Source organism: Trifolium pratense, linkage group LG6 (genome assembly GCF_020283565.1).
Source record: "Trifolium pratense cultivar HEN17-A07 linkage group LG6, ARS_RC_1.1, whole genome shotgun sequence".
Taxonomy (NCBI): Eukaryota; Viridiplantae; Streptophyta; class Magnoliopsida; order Fabales; family Fabaceae; genus Trifolium; species Trifolium pratense.
The window spans coordinates 21,873,209-21,892,593 of NC_060064.1; the positions used below are offsets into that span (position 1 = coordinate 21,873,209).

General features: G+C 31.5%; 2 protein-coding genes and 1 pseudogene across 3 annotated transcripts; 2 read left to right on the plus strand and 1 right to left on the minus strand.

The window, feature by feature from the left end:
* Positions 1-503: 503 nt before the first annotated feature.
* LOC123892867 (homeobox-leucine zipper protein ANTHOCYANINLESS 2-like) lies at positions 504-8,911 on the plus strand. Its single transcript, XM_045942749.1, has 9 exons — positions 504-975; positions 1,187-1,413; positions 1,528-1,645; positions 1,883-2,542; positions 3,082-3,183; positions 3,410-3,625; positions 6,134-6,308; positions 6,453-6,820; positions 8,191-8,911. The coding sequence occupies exons 1-9, from the start codon at positions 775-777 to the stop codon at positions 8,560-8,562; spliced, it is 2,439 nt and encodes an 812-aa protein (XP_045798705.1). The 5' UTR covers positions 504-774; the 3' UTR covers positions 8,563-8,911.
* Positions 8,912-9,384: 473 nt separating this feature from the next.
* LOC123893018 lies at positions 9,385-14,571 on the minus strand. Of its 2 annotated transcripts, XM_045942933.1 has the most exons (5): positions 14,309-14,548; positions 12,756-13,938; positions 10,209-10,415; positions 9,682-9,844; positions 9,385-9,567 (listed from the first exon to the last, which is right to left on the minus strand). In XM_045942933.1, exons 2-4 carry the CDS (start codon positions 12,921-12,923, stop codon positions 9,701-9,703), a joined length of 519 nt encoding a protein of 172 aa, XP_045798889.1. In that variant the 5' UTR covers positions 12,924-13,938; positions 14,309-14,548; the 3' UTR covers positions 9,385-9,567; positions 9,682-9,700. The 2 variants fall into 2 exon arrangements, with proteins under 2 accessions (XP_045798889.1, XP_045798888.1); XM_045942932.1 differs by having other exon boundaries at positions 9,385-9,844; positions 14,309-14,571.
* A 1,934-nt stretch (positions 14,572-16,505) lies between these two features.
* Positions 16,506-17,536, plus strand: LOC123891915 (annotated as a pseudogene).
* The last annotated feature ends 1,849 nt before the right edge of the window (positions 17,537-19,385 follow it).

Below are 19,385 nucleotides of genomic sequence, written 5' to 3' on the forward strand. Positions count from 1 at the left end.
TAGTAATATCACATTGAAGTTTGTGCAATCAATGCCTCGAAAGTGTAAACATTGTTATTTTTAATTTTAAAATTTCCTTTTTTGGTTTCCTTAACCAGTGCCCCGGGGGCACCGGTTAGCATGACCCATTTTTTATTAGTGAGTACAAGAGAGTTTATAAAATACTCAATCGGTTTTCAATTATTAAAAAAAATTATTTTTTTGTTTATCGAATAATGATATATCTAATTAGATGGGATATATTTGTTATTTAATGAAAAAAATATTAATTTTTATTTATAATTAACAAACCAAGAGAGTAGGTAAAAGACATAAAAGGAAATTTCAACCCAATATATATAAGAAACAGTTACCAAACCGGTAAAACTCTAATAAAAGTTTTCTCTTTTAATTTTTATTTTATTTTTATTTTCTTCTAAAATAAACAATAATTTTTCATATTATTACTTTATCTATTTCTCTCTCTTGTTTTCTATTTATTTATAAGTATATTATGTTTTCTTGGATTGAAAAATATTTGTTTTTGATTGTACACCCAAGTTTATAAGGCTGATTCCAAGCAACCCAATTCATTTCTCTTCTCTAGATACATACCCTTTAGTTTGGAAAATCTAGGATAAGAATAATCACTACAAAAAGAAAAAATCTCTACAAAGCTGAATCACTAGTAACACTAGCTAACAAGAACCTATTTTCTATTTTCAAAGAGATTGTTCAGAACTTTTGTGGTGCTTGATTGTCAAAAGAAAACAAAGCAAAAAAAATTCTACTTTGATGAGTTTTGGTGACAATAAGTCAGGTTGTGGTGAAAGTGCTAAAATCAGTTCAGTATCAGATATTGCTTTTAGCAACGGAACAAACCATAACAACAACTATAGAATAATAATGCCTTCTAGTGCAATCTCACAACCTCATTTATCAACTCCAACTTTGGTTAAATCCATGTTCAACTCACCTGGTCTATCTTTATCACTTGTAAGAGATTATATATATATATATATATATATATATATATATATATATATTAATTATACCATTTTTTTCCTGCTTTATCGTTAGTTTAATCTGGTTCAGGGTCAGTTCTGACATCTAGTTCCAGCCCCTCCCGATCGCAATTATACCATCTTTTTGCTTAACTATTTTTTTTTTTTATGCTTTGTTGTTTGGCCAAAATTGAATATTACAGCAAACAAATATGGAAGGACAAGGTGGAGGTGGTGATATGAGTAGATTAATGGCAGAGAGTTTTCATAGTTTGAGAAGGAACAGAGAAGAAGAAGAAGAAGAACATGAAAGCAGATCTGGTGGTAGTGATAACATAGATGGTGTTTCCGGTGACGATGCTGCCGACAATCCACCAAGGAAAAAACGTTATCACCGACATACTCCTCAACAAATTCAAGAACTTGAATCGTATGTATCATAATTTGATCCCTTCATCACAAAAACAAAAAAAATTATATTTAATTCTATAAAAAAAAATTGTGGGGTTTAATTTATTTTTTGTTTGTCTTTTGATTTTTTTAGGATGTTTAAAGAGTGTCCTCACCCTGATGAAAAACAAAGGCTTGAACTCAGCAAAAGGCTTTGTTTGGAAACAAGACAAGTTAAGTTTTGGTTCCAAAATAGAAGAACACAAATGAAGGTAACAAAAAACTTTTCAAAAGTCCTTTTTTGTATTCATGGAAGTTAACAATTTTTTTAAAGGGATTCTGAACATTGTAGCACAAACACTTCTGATTGAAAACGTGTCTGGTGTCTAGCACGATACTGACACATGTTATTACATTTAATTAACTAATTCTTTTAAATTATTACGATTGTGAATTTGTGTCGATGCTTCATAGATTTTTAATTTTTGTATGTTTGCTATTTAAACCAGACTCAATTGGAGCGCCATGAAAATTCACTACTTAGGCAAGCAAATGATAAGCTAAGAGTTGAGAACATGTCAATAAGAGAAGCAATGAGGAATCCTATGTGCTCAAATTGTGGAGGACCAACAATTATTAATGAAATTTCACTTGAAGAACAACATCTAAGAATTGAAAATGCAAGATTAAAAGATGATCTAGAAAGAGTTTGTACACTTGCTAGCAAGTTTTTAGGCCGTCCGATTACGTCGTTACCAAACTCAAGTTTAGAATTTAGTTTTGTTGGTGATCATAGCAATACTTTGCCTTCAACATTACCCTTAGGACAAGATTTTGGAATGGTGTCAATTTCACCACCTTCAACAATAATAGCAACAAATAGTACTAGTAGTAATGGTTTTGATAGATCAATAGAGAGGTCTATGCTTCTTGAACTTGCTTTGGTTGCAATGGATGAGTTAGTAAAAATGGCACAAACTAATGAGCCCCTTTGGATTAGAAGTGTTGAAGGTGGAAGAGAAATTCTTAACCATGAGGAATATACAAGGACAATAAGTACTTCTTCTTGCATTGGTTTGAAACCAAATGGTTTTGTCTCTGAGGCTTCTAGAGAAAGTGGTGTTGTTATCATAAACAGCTTGGCTCTTGTTGAAACTTTAATGGACTCAGTATGCTTTTTTCAACTTTCTCCATCTTCTTTTCCTCTTTATTATTCTTGTCTTCTAATTTTAAGTTATTATAGCATAATGATCTTTTTCTTTTCTCATTTTATGTGGATAATATATTTACTACTAGAAAAAACTTAAGGTTTTTGCAACAAAATAAAAAATAAATAAAAAAATTTACTACTAGAAAATAGTAGATTAGAAACTAGAATGAAATTTGTTCGATGATAAAAAAAATAAAAAAATCGGTGACTGATAGAGATCAAGATCATACAACTCTTTAGTTGTTTTTTATTGAATGCATTTAAATTTTAACTGTCTGATCTCAATATAACAGAGGATGATGTGCTAACGCCTGCATGAATGCGAACTATTTCTCAATATTGGCGATCTGAATTAAAAAATATAGACAAGTTTTATATTTTGTACTTATAATAACAAATTTATGTTTCTAATATATTATATTTTTTAATAGTGATTTACTTATATATCTATATATTAATTTGTTGTACTTGAAACTGATTTTGGTTCTGTTGTAACAGAATCGATGGTCAGAGATGTTCCCTTGTGTGATTGCAAGAACCTCAACAAATGAAGTGATATCTAGTGGAATAAATGGAACCAGAAATGGTGCTCTTCAATTGGTATATAAATTATTATAAACATAAATAAAAATTGTTAGCGGGGTGGAATGGGTAGCTCAATGAGTTGGAGGTCAGGGTTCAAGTCCTGACAAGCAGAAAAACTAACATAACATTATAACATACTAACAATTTGCCATTAAAAAAATAAATTCGAAATTGTTACCTTTCATTAATATTTTATCTTTTTAATTTATTTACCACATGAAATTTGTTTGTGAATTAACAGATGCAAGCTGAACTTCAAGTACTATCTCCATTGGTTCCAGTTCGTTTGGTGAATTTTCTAAGGTTTTGCAAGCAGCACGCAGAAGGAGTATGGGCAGTGGTTGATGTGTCTATAGATACCATCACACAAACTTCAGCTGTTGCATCCACTTTTCTTAATTGTAGGAAGCTTCCTTCTGGTTTTCTGGTTCAAGATATGCCAAATGGTTACTCCAAGGTAAAAAATATATATTTTCCAATTGGTTCTAGTCAATAATGTGAATAGATTAATTTCTGTGCACTTGATAACATAATTTTTAAGCTATTTTGCATGTTTCATCTTACTTTTATTTTAGGTTTAAAGATAATTTCCTATGTTTAAAAAATGTCAAGTCGGTTGCGTTACTAATGTTATAATAAGTTAGCCACTTCGACAAATTTCCATTAAAAACATGCATGCGACTAATAGAGGCGCATACCTGAATAACATTGAGGGGTGTATGTAGATGTTATAAACAGAGTTAACTTAAAAATTAACGAAAATGACGAACTTTTGTTGATATCAATAACGTATGAGACCAACTTAAAATTTTATAAACGTAAAGAATAAACTTAAAACCTAAAATAAATGTAGATCAAATATGCGATTTTGCCCACAAATTATAGACCTTACTATTTTGAGTAAATTTTAATAAAATACTGCATTTGTTCTCCAATATTTTTTATACATGTTTAGTAGATAACTAGATATGGTTATAGTCTATTTTTAACCAATTTTTAGAAGTACATATTAGATATATTTTGGAAAGGATTCAAACTCTGACAAAAGTTGTGTTGAATATAGTTTTGTAAGGACACCTATAATAAACCGTACTATATCTCACCTGTTTTTTTTTTTTTCTTTCATAATAATTAACAACATTTATTGTATTACTTCCAAGTTGATGTACAAGTAATTGAAACATGGTAGTTGAATTGAGCAATAATTTAAAGTTTGGGAGGGGAAAACACAAAGCTAAGGAATCATGGAGCTTTTGCTTTCCCAAGCAACTTAGAAAGCTCATGCTTCCAAGTAATTCATTTTATTTAGTTAGTATTCACTATAGAATCACTCTGTCAGTGATGATTCCCATGTTAATTATATATTAATCGTTAGTTGGTTTAGTGGTGATTGACGCTAAACTTGGTAGGAAGGACCACAGTTCGATCTTCCGCAACTGTGATCAGAAGGGGGCTGGAACCACTTGATGTCACAACTGACCCCCAAACCAGATTCAACTAGTAGTGAAAACAAAAAAACAAAAAGAGTAGTACTATACTCCTTTCATCACATGAATTCAAGTGATCATGAACACATAAATTTAGGTGAAATCTAGGTGAAAACATTGATCTATTCATGGAAGTCTCTATCACTTAAATTTTGGTTGCTACATGAACACATTAATTACAAACCCTTTTAAGTAATTAATTGTTTATTTTAACTTATTCACACACACTATAAAAAATTCGTGTGATGTTTCTATTCCAAATCTTTCATGCTATAATTTGGTTGTTCCCTATAAGCATATTATTTTAAATCATGAAATTGTGTGTGACCTTGTTAAGAGGACCCTACAAAATTATAGGCCAGTTAAATAAGATATTCATTGTGGACCATTTTGAATGAAGATAATAGACAGGATATTTTGTCTTTTTGTTATGAGTGTTTGGGATGAGTTCACCATACTGCAAAGATCATAGCAAATCTCGATGAACCTTTTTATATTGCATATGCAGCTTCTCTAAAATCCCGGATGATGACTTTATCTAATAGTACCATTATTTTATGTACATGCTGGAACTCCATAATATACCTTTGTCTGTCGTTGAGCCTAATTGCCAGCCTTTTTACATGATTTTCTTTTCATACATTTCCATCATCATCTGATTTCTTAAACTTGATGTGTAGATATAAATATGGGTGGGTGCCTGATAGCAAAAATCTCATAGCAGAGGGTCTTGAACTCGATAGGGATACCATATGGTCTTTGAAGAAGGCTTATAAATATATCTTAATGTCATTTCTCATACAAGTGAAACTCAACATCATGTTCAAATTTCTTTGGAGTCACTCTGATTTTGTAAAAACTGCCCTTTAATTAGATATCCAACATAGACTATTGCTTGTAATTTTGTCAAATTTATTGTATTTAGAAAAGGGTCGGGTTAACGGGTGTCTCCAGGGCACTAGCTAAGATTATAAAAAAAATGGCAATTTTATATTGAAAATAGTATTTTTATTTTTTTATTTTTCAAATATGAAGGAAGCTATTTCAACATCAAATTTGGGGATAAAAATTTAACATCACATTTTCTCCACTCACAAGCACGTAATTCAATGCATGCAAATAATATTAAAAAAACAAAAAATGTATATTTATTGTATTTTTGTTAGAAAATTGTGTTTGAATAACATTTTCCTTCAAATATATTGACTAAACTAGTTAAGTGATTGATTTCTTTAACTTGCGCTCCGGGGACACTAATTAACATTTTCCTTTAAAAAATTTAATAACTCAATTATTTTATTTTTATTTTTTGGTAGAGAATAACTCAATTATTTAATTCCTCCCTTATAGTATTAATGGAAGAATTAGTGAATCCAATGAATATTTATAAATCTGTGCTAGCTAAATTTCAATAATGTTGGGGGAACGTGACATTGGAAGAACTAACATAGTTGATTTACATGAATATGATGATGTAGGTGACATGGGTGGAGCATACGGAATACGAAGAAAGCCAAGTTCACCAACTTTATAGGCCCTTGCTAAGCTTAGGCATGGGATTTGGTGCACAACGTTGGGTTGCAACCCTACAACGCCAATGTGAATGTCTAGCCATCTTAATGTCATCGGCACTTCCATCTCGAGAACAATCAGGTATATGTACGTGCGTACATACATACGTACGTACATTTTTAGCAAACGTTTGAGAGTAATTAATCTTAATCCTAAACTATCAAATACAAAATGCATGTCAAGTGTCCGATATAACCCAAGGAAGTTGTTTTTCTATATGGCCAGCAATAAGCTCGGGAGGAAGGCGTAGCATGCTAAAGCTAGCACATCGAATGACAAACAACTTTTGTGCCGGAGTTTGTGCATCGACGGTCCACAAATGGAACAAGTTGAATGCAGGGAACGTGGGCGAGGATGTTAGGGTGATGACGCGAAAGAGTGTTGATGATCCTGGTGAGCCACCGGGGGTTGTACTAAGTGCAGCAACCTCCGTTTGGCTACCTGCTTCACAGCAAAAAGTCTTCAATTTCTTACGCAACGAGAGGCTTCGAAGCGAGTGGGACATACTCTCCAATGGTGGACCCATGCAAGAGATGGCTCACATTGCCAAAGGACATGACCATGGCAACTGTGTCTCCCTTCTACGAGCTAGTGTATGAATCTCTCTTCCATCTTCGATGCCTTTTTTTATTTATTATATTCAATGTCTCATTCTTGTCTTTATCTTCTAAGTAAGTGTTTAAAAAATGGTAGACATGAATTAGAAGTTTAAAAAAATTAAATCTAAGTCAAAAAAAAAATTAAATATTCTTTACTTAGAATTTAATTACCATATAATAAGTGAATGACAAAATTCGAAAATTTAGATGCAAAAATTGTTAGAGAATATAAATATGGACAAAACTTATATGCATTTCTTTAGATGCAGTTTTTCTTGTTCCTCTCACAAAAAAATAGTTATTTATATTTTTTAATTAAAAAAAGAAAAAGAAAATTGTTTTTAAATAAAAATAATTTCTCCGCATGTATCTAGCACAGTAAGAACTGTGTATATGGAACTGTACATAAGTTTGATCCTATAAATATTATTTTTCATTTTTATGTAAAGTATTTCTTTTAAAGAGAGACAATATTATTGTTGATGCCATCATAGTTGAGTAACTTGAGTTGAAACTTTCACTCATGGCCATCCTCACTCTGTATTTATAAGCAAAAATAAAAACTTTTATTGTCCTAAATTGTATGCTAAAAAATCAAATTTTATTATTTTTAAAATTAAATTTTACTTATTTTTATGAAATTAAATGAAAATTATATTTAATCTATTTTCTTTCTTCATTTTCTCATTATCAATAAAAATTATTTTTATATAATTTGAAATGGAGTGCCGGTTTTATTTTTCATTGCATAAGTTGAAAGATTGAATGGCGTACGCTTTACTATTCTTGATTTGAGTGTTGCATGAGATTGTCATGAGATAAAAAGGTAAAATTGAGAAGGACAGGGGCTGAAAATATTTGGAAGCATCTATGAGGACAATTTGTACCTCGAATATGGCAGTGTTTGTTTCAGTAAACTTTTACCAAAAGTCAAAATAAGAAACATTTGTCAACTTGCAATTTTCTAACCTCTTACCTCATTTTTTTATTAATTAAGTTCATTTAGAAAAAGAAAACAAAAAAAGTGGTACCAAGTTTGACTTCTTTGACTACCTCTCCACACCAATCAACTTAACAAAAAACGACAACAAATGAAATTGAAATAATTTTTTAAAATTAAAATCTATCAAGTATGAGTTAAGTTTTACCGGTTGAAAATGTTAATGTTTCCAAAAAAAAAAATTAACATTTTCAACTTGTATAATTATTCTTTATCTAATGTATGAATGTATCAATACAATCTAGTGCGTTCTTCTTCACGACTAAACAATACATGTGTTATAATAATTAATTTAAAATTCTTAGAACTTATGGGAATGTTCACGAAACTATTTTTAATGTTTTTTTCTTCTTAATTATTGCAGGGTAATAATTCAAGCCAAAGTAGCATGTTGATTCTACAGGAAACATGCACAGATGCGTCGGGTTCACTTGTTGTGTATGCGCCGGTAGATATACCTGCAATGCATGTAGTAATGAACGGCGGCGATTCAGCTTACGTTGCACTTCTTCCGTCGGGCTTTGCCATCTTGCCTGATGGATATAGCGACGATAGTGATAATCAAAGAGGCGGATTGCAGCATAGAGCAAATGGATCTCTTTTGACGGTCGCGTTTCAGATACTTGTGAACAGTCTTCCCACCGCGAAGCTCACGGTGGAATCAGTTGAGACAGTTAACAATCTCATTTCATGTACCGTTCAAAAGATAAAAGCAGCACTTCAATGTGAGAGTTGAATGTCACATTACACAATAATTCTCATGTAACTCTAATTCAAGTGTTGATTGTATAATGTATTTTGTACAAGTTTTTCTTTTTAACCTATACACTCATAGTTATAAGGTGAAATTTAAGAGGAACTAAATTTTAATCTGTGAGATCTATTTTTAAATTTATATAAATCTCACTTAAATTTCACCTTAATAACTAAGAGAGTATTAAATATTGTTATCATTACTAATATTTTTATTAGTAAGTATGGCAACAAATATAAAAGCTTTTAAGCTTCAAAATTATTTTGGTCTATGCAAATGTGATCAGTTTTGATTTTCATCCCTATAAAAAAAATATTATATCCCTGTAAAATCTCAAAACATTTTAAAGAGTCCCTGATTTAAAAAATTTGCTGACATGTCTACTTTTCGATGATTTGGCAGATGATGACTGTACCTTTTGCTGACGTGTATACTAACCTCCCCATTTTTATTTAACTTTAAATCAAAATTGCAATAATAATTTTTAATAACAAAATAAAATTAAGAGCTTGTTTTAAATTGAAAGGGGCAAAATTAAATCTGCAATTAGGGTTCCTCCGTTGTTGAACCAATTGAGCAATAGATATTCAGGAAAGAAAGCAATAGAAGGTATCCCTGCAGATGCACAAGAAGCAGACAAAGCAGCCAAGTTAGTATTACAGTTCCATTTGTTTTGGTATCTTTTGCTAGCACTCCTAAGAGCATCCACAATAGAGCTCTCTATTTTTTGTTACTTAATTGAGTCTCACGTGTATATATCACTCATTTATAATTTTTCAATAATAGTACTTAATAAGCACTCAATTCCGTAGACTTTGTACCTCTTAAAAAGTTTTATATGGATTGCACCAACAGTTCATCCACCAATAACTCTACATCATTATAAATTGATTCCACAAAGAATGAATTTTACAGCCCATCTTAAAAAACTGGCCCTACCCTAAGAGTTATAACCTTTACATGTTCTTGTTCCCTAACCTATTTATCCTGCCATTAAATTTGGGGGAAGGTTAGACAAGGCTAAATGAATTAAAAAAATAATACAAAAATAAAATGAAGCATAGGCGCTTCAATTAAAACACTACCCAAATCAATTCATACATTGGAATTTATCTTAGGGTCATGAAGTTGAACAAAACTTATCCCTCATGCATGATGTGATGAGCTTGGACGTTTCCTCAGCCTCAATTTGCTTGCTAATGTCGGCTTTTGATGCACGATCTGGATGGAACTTCAACATAGCCCGTCTATAGGCAGCTTGCACCTGGAATGATCACCAGAAGATAAAAATGTTAAGCATAAAACACAGAACAAAAGGCACTATTCAAATAAGAATCATAAATAGCTCACAATTTCATTACATGTATGATAAAAATGAACTCAAGTACTCAACCTTGAGAAGGGGAAGACATCAGATGTTACACAGGAAGAACTTTGGGACTCAAATATGTTCAATTGTAAATGAGGAAAATAAAATTTAAAATATAATGAATATCTGATATTAGCATAGTATTGAATAAAGTACCGAAAGATTGTAGCATAGTATTGAAATATTATACAGAATCTAAAACATGAAGTGAGGTAAAGAATGATGCGATATTGAAAAGCAATAGATAAACACAACTTGCCTCGTTTGGTGAAGGTCTAAGACTTTCCCCCACATTTATTCCTAAGCCACGAAGCAGTGAGGTCATATCTGTGCATTGCCTCTCCAATTGATCGAGCTTCTTCTTTATTTCGTTCCGCAGTTTTTCTTTCATGTTCATTAATTCTTTCTCCTGATTTTCAGCCTTTTTTCTTTTGCGCATTTCGCGCATTTTTTGTGCTTCCTCTGCCTGTAGTATGCATATAAGTTTACGGTAAAATTACGTGAGTAACATCAAATATCTAGCATGTACTTGCATGGAATACATTAAACTCCTTATAAAGAACATTAACATTTAAAATTTAAAATGAAGATATACAAGAAACCATAACATATCGATTAGCCATAACAATTACAAAGAAAAAATATATAATAATAATAATAATAATAATAATAATAATAATAAAATAATAATAATAATAATAATAATAATAATAAATGACATTGGTGGTTTAACAGAATTACATTATTTGGCACTGAACGTAACGAATTTGCACAAGATATGTCCATTTAACATTTTTTAAAATTACTAGGCTGGTAAGCCCAAGGCAGTGGAGGGTAATGCTGGAAAATCCAATGAGGCAAACACAATTATATTGGAATTTCTCTTCTGAAATGAATGTGTCAATTTAAAGGGAAAGTGAGGAGCTCAACTCATTGATTGCAAAACCACACATAGTCAGTCGGCATGGACTTGAATGACCCATAGGCTTTGGGCTTGGCTGCTTGAAATACAGCACGACCCTGGTTCAGGTAGAAATACTTTCAAACTACGCATCCTGAGATGCAATTGTAATCACAAGTATAACAACTACATAGTTGTTTCAAATCTCAATCATCAATCTAGAGTAGTTGTAATTTGTGAAATGATTATGTGATGCACCACTATCCGCCGATGTTATTAATCTTGGAAAGCGGCGCGGTAGCGGGGAGCGGCGCGAGCGCTATTTTAGCGACGCGGACATTAAAAAATAAATATTTTATTAATTAAGGACCGAGAAAGTATGAAAAAAAAATATTTGATATTAATAGAAATGGAAAATTAAAGGCAATAAATTGATTTTTTATAGTAGAAAAAAGATAATTAACTGATTATTAGTAATAATATAAATGCACTATTTAGTATTAATATAAATAAAAAATATATTTAGTATTAATATTATTGTGAATTTATTTGTTTAATATGAGCTATAGGTAAGACCTAGACCCCCGTATGTAATTATCTTATTTTTCTTTTTTTAATAATAATATGAGCTATAGGTGCCGGTGGAGGACGGGGAAGGATGAGGATGCCAACATAATTGAGATATTTATCCATCCCTTGATATCTAGATGCTCTTAATTTATCAAACAAAATAATTTGTTTAAATTAATTGATTGTTTTAACATTTAGTATTAATAAGTTAACCCTTTTGGGTTTGTTGGTTAGTTCAATGTGGGCCTCGCCCACTACCCAATTATGAAAGAAATACTTAACCCTAGTCCTAAAATTCTCATCAGCCACAAGCTACTTCCATTGTCTTCATTTTCGTCGTTCTTTTTTTTCTTCTTCGTTCTTCATTTCTTTTCTTCTTTGCAGTTTACGATGGAGGCAGACTTCAGAAACGACGAAAAGTAACCGTCGTTTTGCCTAATATGTGAAACTCGACGCACCGGTGCGCCTGGGAGCGGCCACTTCAAAAATCCGCTTCGCACCGCTATTGCGGCCGCGTTGGCCACTTTTAACAACATAGCTATGCGCCAACACAAATACTTAAATCCCCTTCATATTTCAAGGTTTTAGAACTGCACAGTGCACAGTGACTCACCATATATTCCACAGTCCCAAGCCTTTGCATTATTCTTTCTACTTGAATACATTACACTAGAATACACCGAATGAGATGCTTTCTCATTCTTATTCTACTTGAATACATCACTTGCATAATTTGGGCCTAACTTACTGTGCTTTGTACTTATGCCACACTTTCATGCATCGAACTTGAGTGAAACTCAATTTTGAAACATTAGGCATTTTGGATCTATCTGTGAAAAGCGCATGAGCTTTTCAATAAGGTTTCTCCAATAGATACGAGGGTATGGTCAGCTCTATTTCATATATTTTCTCTTTTTTCTTGATTGTTTTCTATTTTGTTCTCTCATTTAGTATATACTTTCATAGCAAAAAAGATACACATTCACAAATACTATTCTTAGCATATTTTTTCTTTTAATAGTAATATATTTATTCTTTTACATACACACATCAATTTAATAATCATAGAGATGAATAACAATAGTAGACATGAAGAGTAGATAAAATTATGCCCGCCTTTATTTGAAACTCCTACAGTTTCAAGTTATCATCCAAGTCCCAAAACTATAAGGGCTTCAGATGTAAACTAGATAAGTCTAATCTAAACAATAAATACACTTGAATTTCCAAGGGAGGCAGCATTTACCAACTGATTCGCCCCCCTTCAACATGCAAGACAAACTATGCAACTGTTTAAAGAGCCAAGGCATAACTGGAATAGGAAAAAAGAATCACCTGAATTTGCAATGCTCGCTGTCTGGATGCCAATTCCTCTTCCATGGCTTGTTTATATAAATCGGTTTCCTTATGCTTTTCTTTTTGATTAATTATATTCTTCTTACTTGAAGCAGGAATATCAGCATCTTGAGTATGTAACTCAAACTCATGACCATTATAATTCATTTTATCAAAAGAGGCACCGTTAGAATTCCCTTAAAAAATATTGTCGTTTTTATTCCTCAATGGAGATTCATCACTGTCAACTTGCCTGTCATGTGCATTCAATTGAGATTCATCATCGTCAACTTCCATGTCATTGGAGCTCATAAATTTAGACTCTTCATCACCTAGAACTTTCTCTAACCTTGAAGAACCAGTAAAACCATTACAGAAGTTAGAATTTTCGGAGTTGGGGCAGGAAGAAACTTTTTCTCTCGTTGCCTTTTCTCCATGCCGAATATCATCCTTAACAGTGAAGGAAGATTGATTCTCCTTGACATAATTACTACTGCTAGGACCATATAAAGGGCCCTTCCCATGCCTTTGAGACTTATTTTCCACTTCTATATTATTGTAATTATTTCTATGTAAACCAAAAGAACTAGCACGCTCATTAAATACACGGCCCTTTCTCTTTGCCGAAACCTTTTCCCACTGTTCACGTTTTATGACCTCACAATCAGAACAATCACTATCAGATGACTCAATTTCAGACCCATATAAACCATAACGATTTCTTAAAGCAGTCCTTGAAGAGAAAACTTCCTTACTTTTTTGCCTCTTTGAAACAGAATCTTTTTCTTACACATCACAATCATCAACATCTACATGTACAGAATTTCGCACACTTGAGGTCGTAGAAAACCTTTTGTTTGAAGAGGCATCACTATCCAACTCTCCAACACCATCAACATCAATTCCAGAATGATCCACATCATCATCATTAATGCTAATTAATAACACTATGTGGTGTCGATGTTCTATCTCTAATAGGCCCACTAAAACCGCACAAATTTTGTAAAACAGCATCAGGACAATCTATCATTTCTACATCATCAAATTGATCACAATCTAAGTCAATGTAAACAATATTCTCTAAATCCAGTTTCGCCCGACCAGTTTTGGATGTATTCTTCCTCGTAGAACATGTCCGGGGTTGAAAGTGCTCTCTTGAGACACCTTTTCCAAGCATCTATACCTGCATAATAACATAAACAACAACTCAACAGAATATCTTCAAGCATATAAATATTTCTCCATTAAATTAAAATAAAAATAAAATATTACCATAGAATATACATATACATATACATTAATTAAATATAAAATTCAATCATACCAAAATTGATTTATGTATCGTGTTATTAAATATAAACTTCAATCATATCAAAATCAACTAAGACATACGATAATTTTGACATTCATGTATTCCACACAATCCTAAAAAATGGAACAAAACCCTAATCTAATCAATAACGTGAAGGAGAAGCCGAACTAAAAATAAAATAATAGCAATGATGAACGGTTATGTAAAATTGGGAGAAAAATAACTGAAATGGAAACCCTACCTCCGTAATCAGTGAGTGAGAATTCAGAATCGAAGGAAAAGCAGAAGAAGCTTAGAGGGAGAATATGATACGATGGAAAAAGCTATGAATTTTGCTGCGAAGTAGAGTCAAACATTAACGCAGAGTCGATTTGTATTTATCTCAATTTCAAATGAAGGATGAATTGAATTAGCATTTGGGTTTTGCCTCTTGTCTTTAGCGCGCTCTCTCTCTCTTGTCCATTTTTCCGCAATTTGGGACTTTTTTCGTGTCAAATACTGATCGAAACTTTAAAATTTCTCAAATACCTTTTTGAAATTTGGAAATATGTAAATATTTTTGGAAAGTATAAAAAAGTCAATCAAATTGCCGCCTGACACAATCGGTTAGAATTCACATCAGGGATAATTTAATTGACGTTTTATAATTTCATTGTGTATTTTCCTATTTTCAAATTTTGAGGACATTTCGCAGTTTACTTTCTTTTCTCAACTTTTCTAGCTTTTTTATGAGGTTGGACTTTTTTTATTTTTATTATTATAATAATAAAATTTTAGATTTTTTTTATTTAGAGATGTATCATGTAGTAATGTATGGATTGAGTTTTGATAAATTTTATAAAAATTAATATTTTTTTTATTCAATCATTAAGATTAAGATTTTAGTATACAGTGAAAATTTTTATTTCTTTAAACGTGAAGACTCTCAACTAAGTGAAGTGAAGACTCTGAACGAGTGAAGTTAGTATCTGTCACTAGCGCTTAGTATTGTATATACAATTTTATATTCTTCAATTCTACCGGAAATTTTTGTACAAAACATTTAGTGTTGTAAAATAACTAAGTGTACGAGCACGACTAGCATTTGTGTAATCTGCTTACATAGAAGCAACTCTGTAAACACAAGGAATTGTAATCAACGGTTGTTGAAGTTTCTTTGAGGGACTACGATTAGTCAGCAGCCTCAACAAGTCATTGACAGTTGTTAGTGAGGTTGTAATCTTTCTAGATTGTTGGATTAGATCGTTGAGGTACAAGGCAAACTCACTCAGGTGGAGTGGACTGAAGTAGCCTCGTTAACGATGAACCAGTATAAAAATCACTTTGTCTTTTATTTGTTGTTATTGTTTTTGTTTAGCGTGTCTTGAATTTGAAAAATGTTTAAATCATTAGAAACTCAATTCAAACCTCATTTCTTGTCTTTCTTTATCCTTCAGGTGTAGGTAATATCGAACTGGGTTAACAATTGATTGTGTTCTTTACTGCTTTCTTATTACTCCATCTGTACCAAAACTTTAGTCCTTTGAGAGTTTTGCACGGAAATTAAGAAATAATGAAGATTGATAAGTTATGTCACTTTTACCCTTACTTTATTAAGAAAGAGAAAATTTATTTACTTAATGCTTTAATTTTTCATATTAATTAATGTTTTAACTTTACTAAGGGTACAAATGGTAAAATATTTCTAATTGTGCATTGGTTTCTTAAAATGACCAAAGATTTGGGACAAAACTAAAAAACCAAAAGGACCAAAGATTTGGGACGGAGGGAGTACTTTATAATCCTACATCACAATTGTTCTACACGTTATCCTGAACATCATTCAAAGTGCACAATTGTCTCAAACAACGTGTTAGACATATGTCCTTTAAAGAACATAATTTCAACATGTTGTATTAAAATTAAAATTTCATTTTAAGATGATATAAGTTCATTTGAAGAGGATAAGTTTATATAGTATTAACATGCTTTGGATTTCAGATTCTCCTTTTTCATTTTTTTTACTCTCTTATCTTTACTAGGTAAAATGTAAATGGGGTGATTCTATAATCTTTTTCATACAACTTATGCCAATTGTTTTGTCATCGCCCTTGATTTGGTTCATCTACTCGCATTAATTTGGTTTATCTTCCATTTTTGTCTTATAAGAGCTCGTTGATGAGGAATGATGCACTAAAAAATAAGGAGAGGAATCTTGGGGTTGTTGTTGGTGTTATGTTTTATAGCAATTTGCATAATTTATTGATGCATCAAATTGTACTATTTTGTTGTTGTTCTATTTCAAATCAAGTTGTAATTTTAGAATTGATGTTTTAATTTCAAAAACGTTCGAGAATGTGTATCTGTGATTGTGATTGTGTTCTGTTTGATATATAGTAATTTGAGTGAATATCAATTTGAAAATGTGTGTCTGTGATTGTGTTTCATTTCAAAAAATTATGACTACAAGTGACCCAAATCTACAAATTAATCCACACTTTGGAAAATATCCATATCATACCGAAAATTATCCATATCAATTAACTAACCCCACTATGCTTCATGGGATTCAAATGAGTAGTAGTGACATGCAATCAAATGATCAAGTGTTTGAAACACCACAACTTTGCACTCAAGGTGGGTTGGAAACTACTAACCTTAGTGAAGAAGTTGGATCGACACCGGTTGTTAATACGCCAAAAACAAGATTCCAATCAAAGGAAGATGAAGTTCTCATTCAATGGCTCAACAGTTCAAAGAATGCAATTATTGGGGTTGATCAAAAAGGAGAAAAGTTTTTGGAAGAGGATTGATGAAGCTTGTAACAAGTATCGGGACAAAAAGTATATAGAAAGGAAACCGATGGGACTAAAAGATCGATGACACAAAATAAATCATGCGGTTCAAAAATTTGTTGGGTGCTACAAACACGTTGTGACTACACATAAAAGCAGGAGCTGTGAGAGCGACATCATTTCAGCTGCAAAGCAAATATATTACCAAGATGAACATGAAAAATTTACATTTGAAGATGCATGGAAAATATTGAAGGATGAAGACAAATGGCTTTGGGGTATAACAGAATCTTCCGCAAAAAGAACGAAGAATTCAGCTTCAGGAGGATATTCATCATCTTCCAACCCACCGACACCAACGATCAACGAATATAATCAACCATCACGTACTTCGTTACGTCGTCCAATGGGTCAAAAGGCGGCCAAAAGGAAGAAGAAATAAAAGCTTGTGGAAAAGTCTCCCCTTTTGGAAAAAATTAATGATTTGCAAGATGACTTAAAAAAAAGTTGGCATAATGTCGGAGTTTTCACGTAATTGGACACGTATTAAGGAAGCAAAACTTGAGATGGAGAGGGAAAGGTTGAAGATCGAAGATTTGCAAATACTCTTAAAGGATACATCAAATATGAATCCAAGACAACTACAAGAGCATGAAATGTTGTGCGACATAATTTCAAAAAAAATATGGACTTGATTGATATGATTATGTATGTTGAATATTTTTTAAATTATCATAATTAGCTGTTATTTAACTAGCTATTAAAAATATGTACATCATTTTTATTTTGTCAAAAAAAGATGGACTTAATTGATATAATTATGTATGTTGGATATTTTTTAGATTCTCATAATTAGCCGTTATATTTAATTAACCATTATATTTAATTAAAAGATTAAACTAGATTTTTAAAATTTTCATAGTTGGCCATTAAATTTTCATAGTTAACCTAAGTAACTTATCATTCATATATTCATTGTTAAATGCCTATTGGTTTTTTAATGTTCTGCATTTTTTTCAAATTAGATAATATCAATATTACTCATATGGTTGCTACATGCTATTTTTTATTTCGTGGCAAAAGAGATTATCAAATATTAGTTTTTTTGTTTGTTTTGGTAAATCAGTTTGGATTATTGGAGAACATTAGTTCCTATTTTTTCTCAAGGTACCTACATTGATAGTAACTGATATAAAATATCCTATCAATGAACTATTGCATGTGTGAAACAACAAAAATTTAGCTGTCATCATCAAACCAAAAACAACTTCCCAACTAGTCCACTCTCTCTCACACCTATCATATACATTAGATTTTCTCATGAGTAATGACATTTAGATGATCAACATAAAAAAGTCTTTTGTATATCTATACTGCTATACACACAATTTCAAGGGATTCATGTAAATAATTTCATTTATTAGATATTTTTTGTTGATGATTTATTTTTTTTGTTGATAGTTTACCTAACTGATTTGTTGTGTCGTTTTATTTAGGAGCCTACCTTTGTGGCTTTCTCAGCTCTCAATCTTGCATGCATTTTCATGGTTGTGTCACATTTTTCATTCTTTTGTACTAGAAATTGCTTCTAAAAGATGGGAAGAATGCACATTATGAGTATGCTTGTTTGTGTCATATCTATGCACTCTTATCACTCAACTCATGGCTTTGAAGTATTGTTTTCCACAGCAGGTAAGTTACTTATGTGTGTATGTATATATATTCTTAGTATTAGTATTTTGTATTTATTCTAAAACTTTGTATTTAACAAAGTCATTTTGATTAGGTTCTTCTAAGAGTGATTGATTTTAGGTAGTGTCAATATACATGTCTATGTTGTTTATTGTTGAAGTGATACATTTTAGTTCCTATGTAGGAGTTTGAATCACCGGCACAATATTCAAATTATGCGAAACACATTGGATCACAATGTATGTGTATATATGAATGGTCAAAAGTTTTCTTTTATATATGAACTAAAATGTATCACTTCAACAACAATGTAAAAAAAAAAATTAATGGTCAAAGGTGACTTAATTTCCATTCATTCATGATTTTATGTTTTGTTAAGCATTAGGGACAAAGGAAGTGTAGGTCAAGATGAAATTCCATTTAATCTGAACCTATCATATTAAATGGCAATTTCATGTTATTTGCCTAATGATTATATGAATTTAATTTAGCCTTTCAATTGTTTCTCTAGATATAGTAGCATTATTATAGATCAAGATATTTGATAGATAAAATGGAGTAACAACCCGTGAATATCTTGAAACATGAAAGATGGAAGCTAAATTTTAATTATTAACTAAATCATGATTTTGTCATTATATATTAGCTAGTGAATGATATGTTTACTCGGGGACGGATCGAGGGTGAGAGCAGTGGTGTCAGTTGACCCTACTTGCATATTATATTTTTAGTTAAAATTAATATATTTATGCAACGTGGTTCTACTTATAGGATATTATTGTTTCTATATAGTCAATTCATTTACTACAATAAATTATAAAATTAATAAAAACACATTGATTAAGAAACTAA

Bases quoted from the DNA above. Each gene is read 5' to 3' on its own strand.
- LOC123893018 (XM_045942932.1), bottom strand. From the start codon at position 12,923: ATGAATTATAATGGTCATGAGTTTGAGTTACATACTCAAGATGCTGAT. The intron at 10,416-12,755 runs GTGATTCTTTTT...TGCATACTACAG, and splicing joins AGCGAGCATTGCAAATTCAG to GCAGAGGAAGCACAAAAAAT. The intron at 9,845-10,208 runs GCAAGTTGTGTT...TGATCATTCCAG, and splicing joins TTAGACCTTCACCAAACGAG to GTGCAAGCTGCCTATAGACG.
- LOC123892867 (XM_045942749.1), top strand. From the start codon at position 775: ATGAGTTTTGGTGACAATAAGTCAGGTTGTGGTGAAAGTGCTAAAATC. The intron at 2,543-3,081 runs GTATGCTTTTTT...CTGTTGTAACAG, and splicing joins TTGAAACTTTAATGGACTCA to AATCGATGGTCAGAGATGTT. The intron at 6,309-6,452 runs GTATATGTACGT...CTATATGGCCAG, and splicing joins TCCATCTCGAGAACAATCAG to CAATAAGCTCGGGAGGAAGG.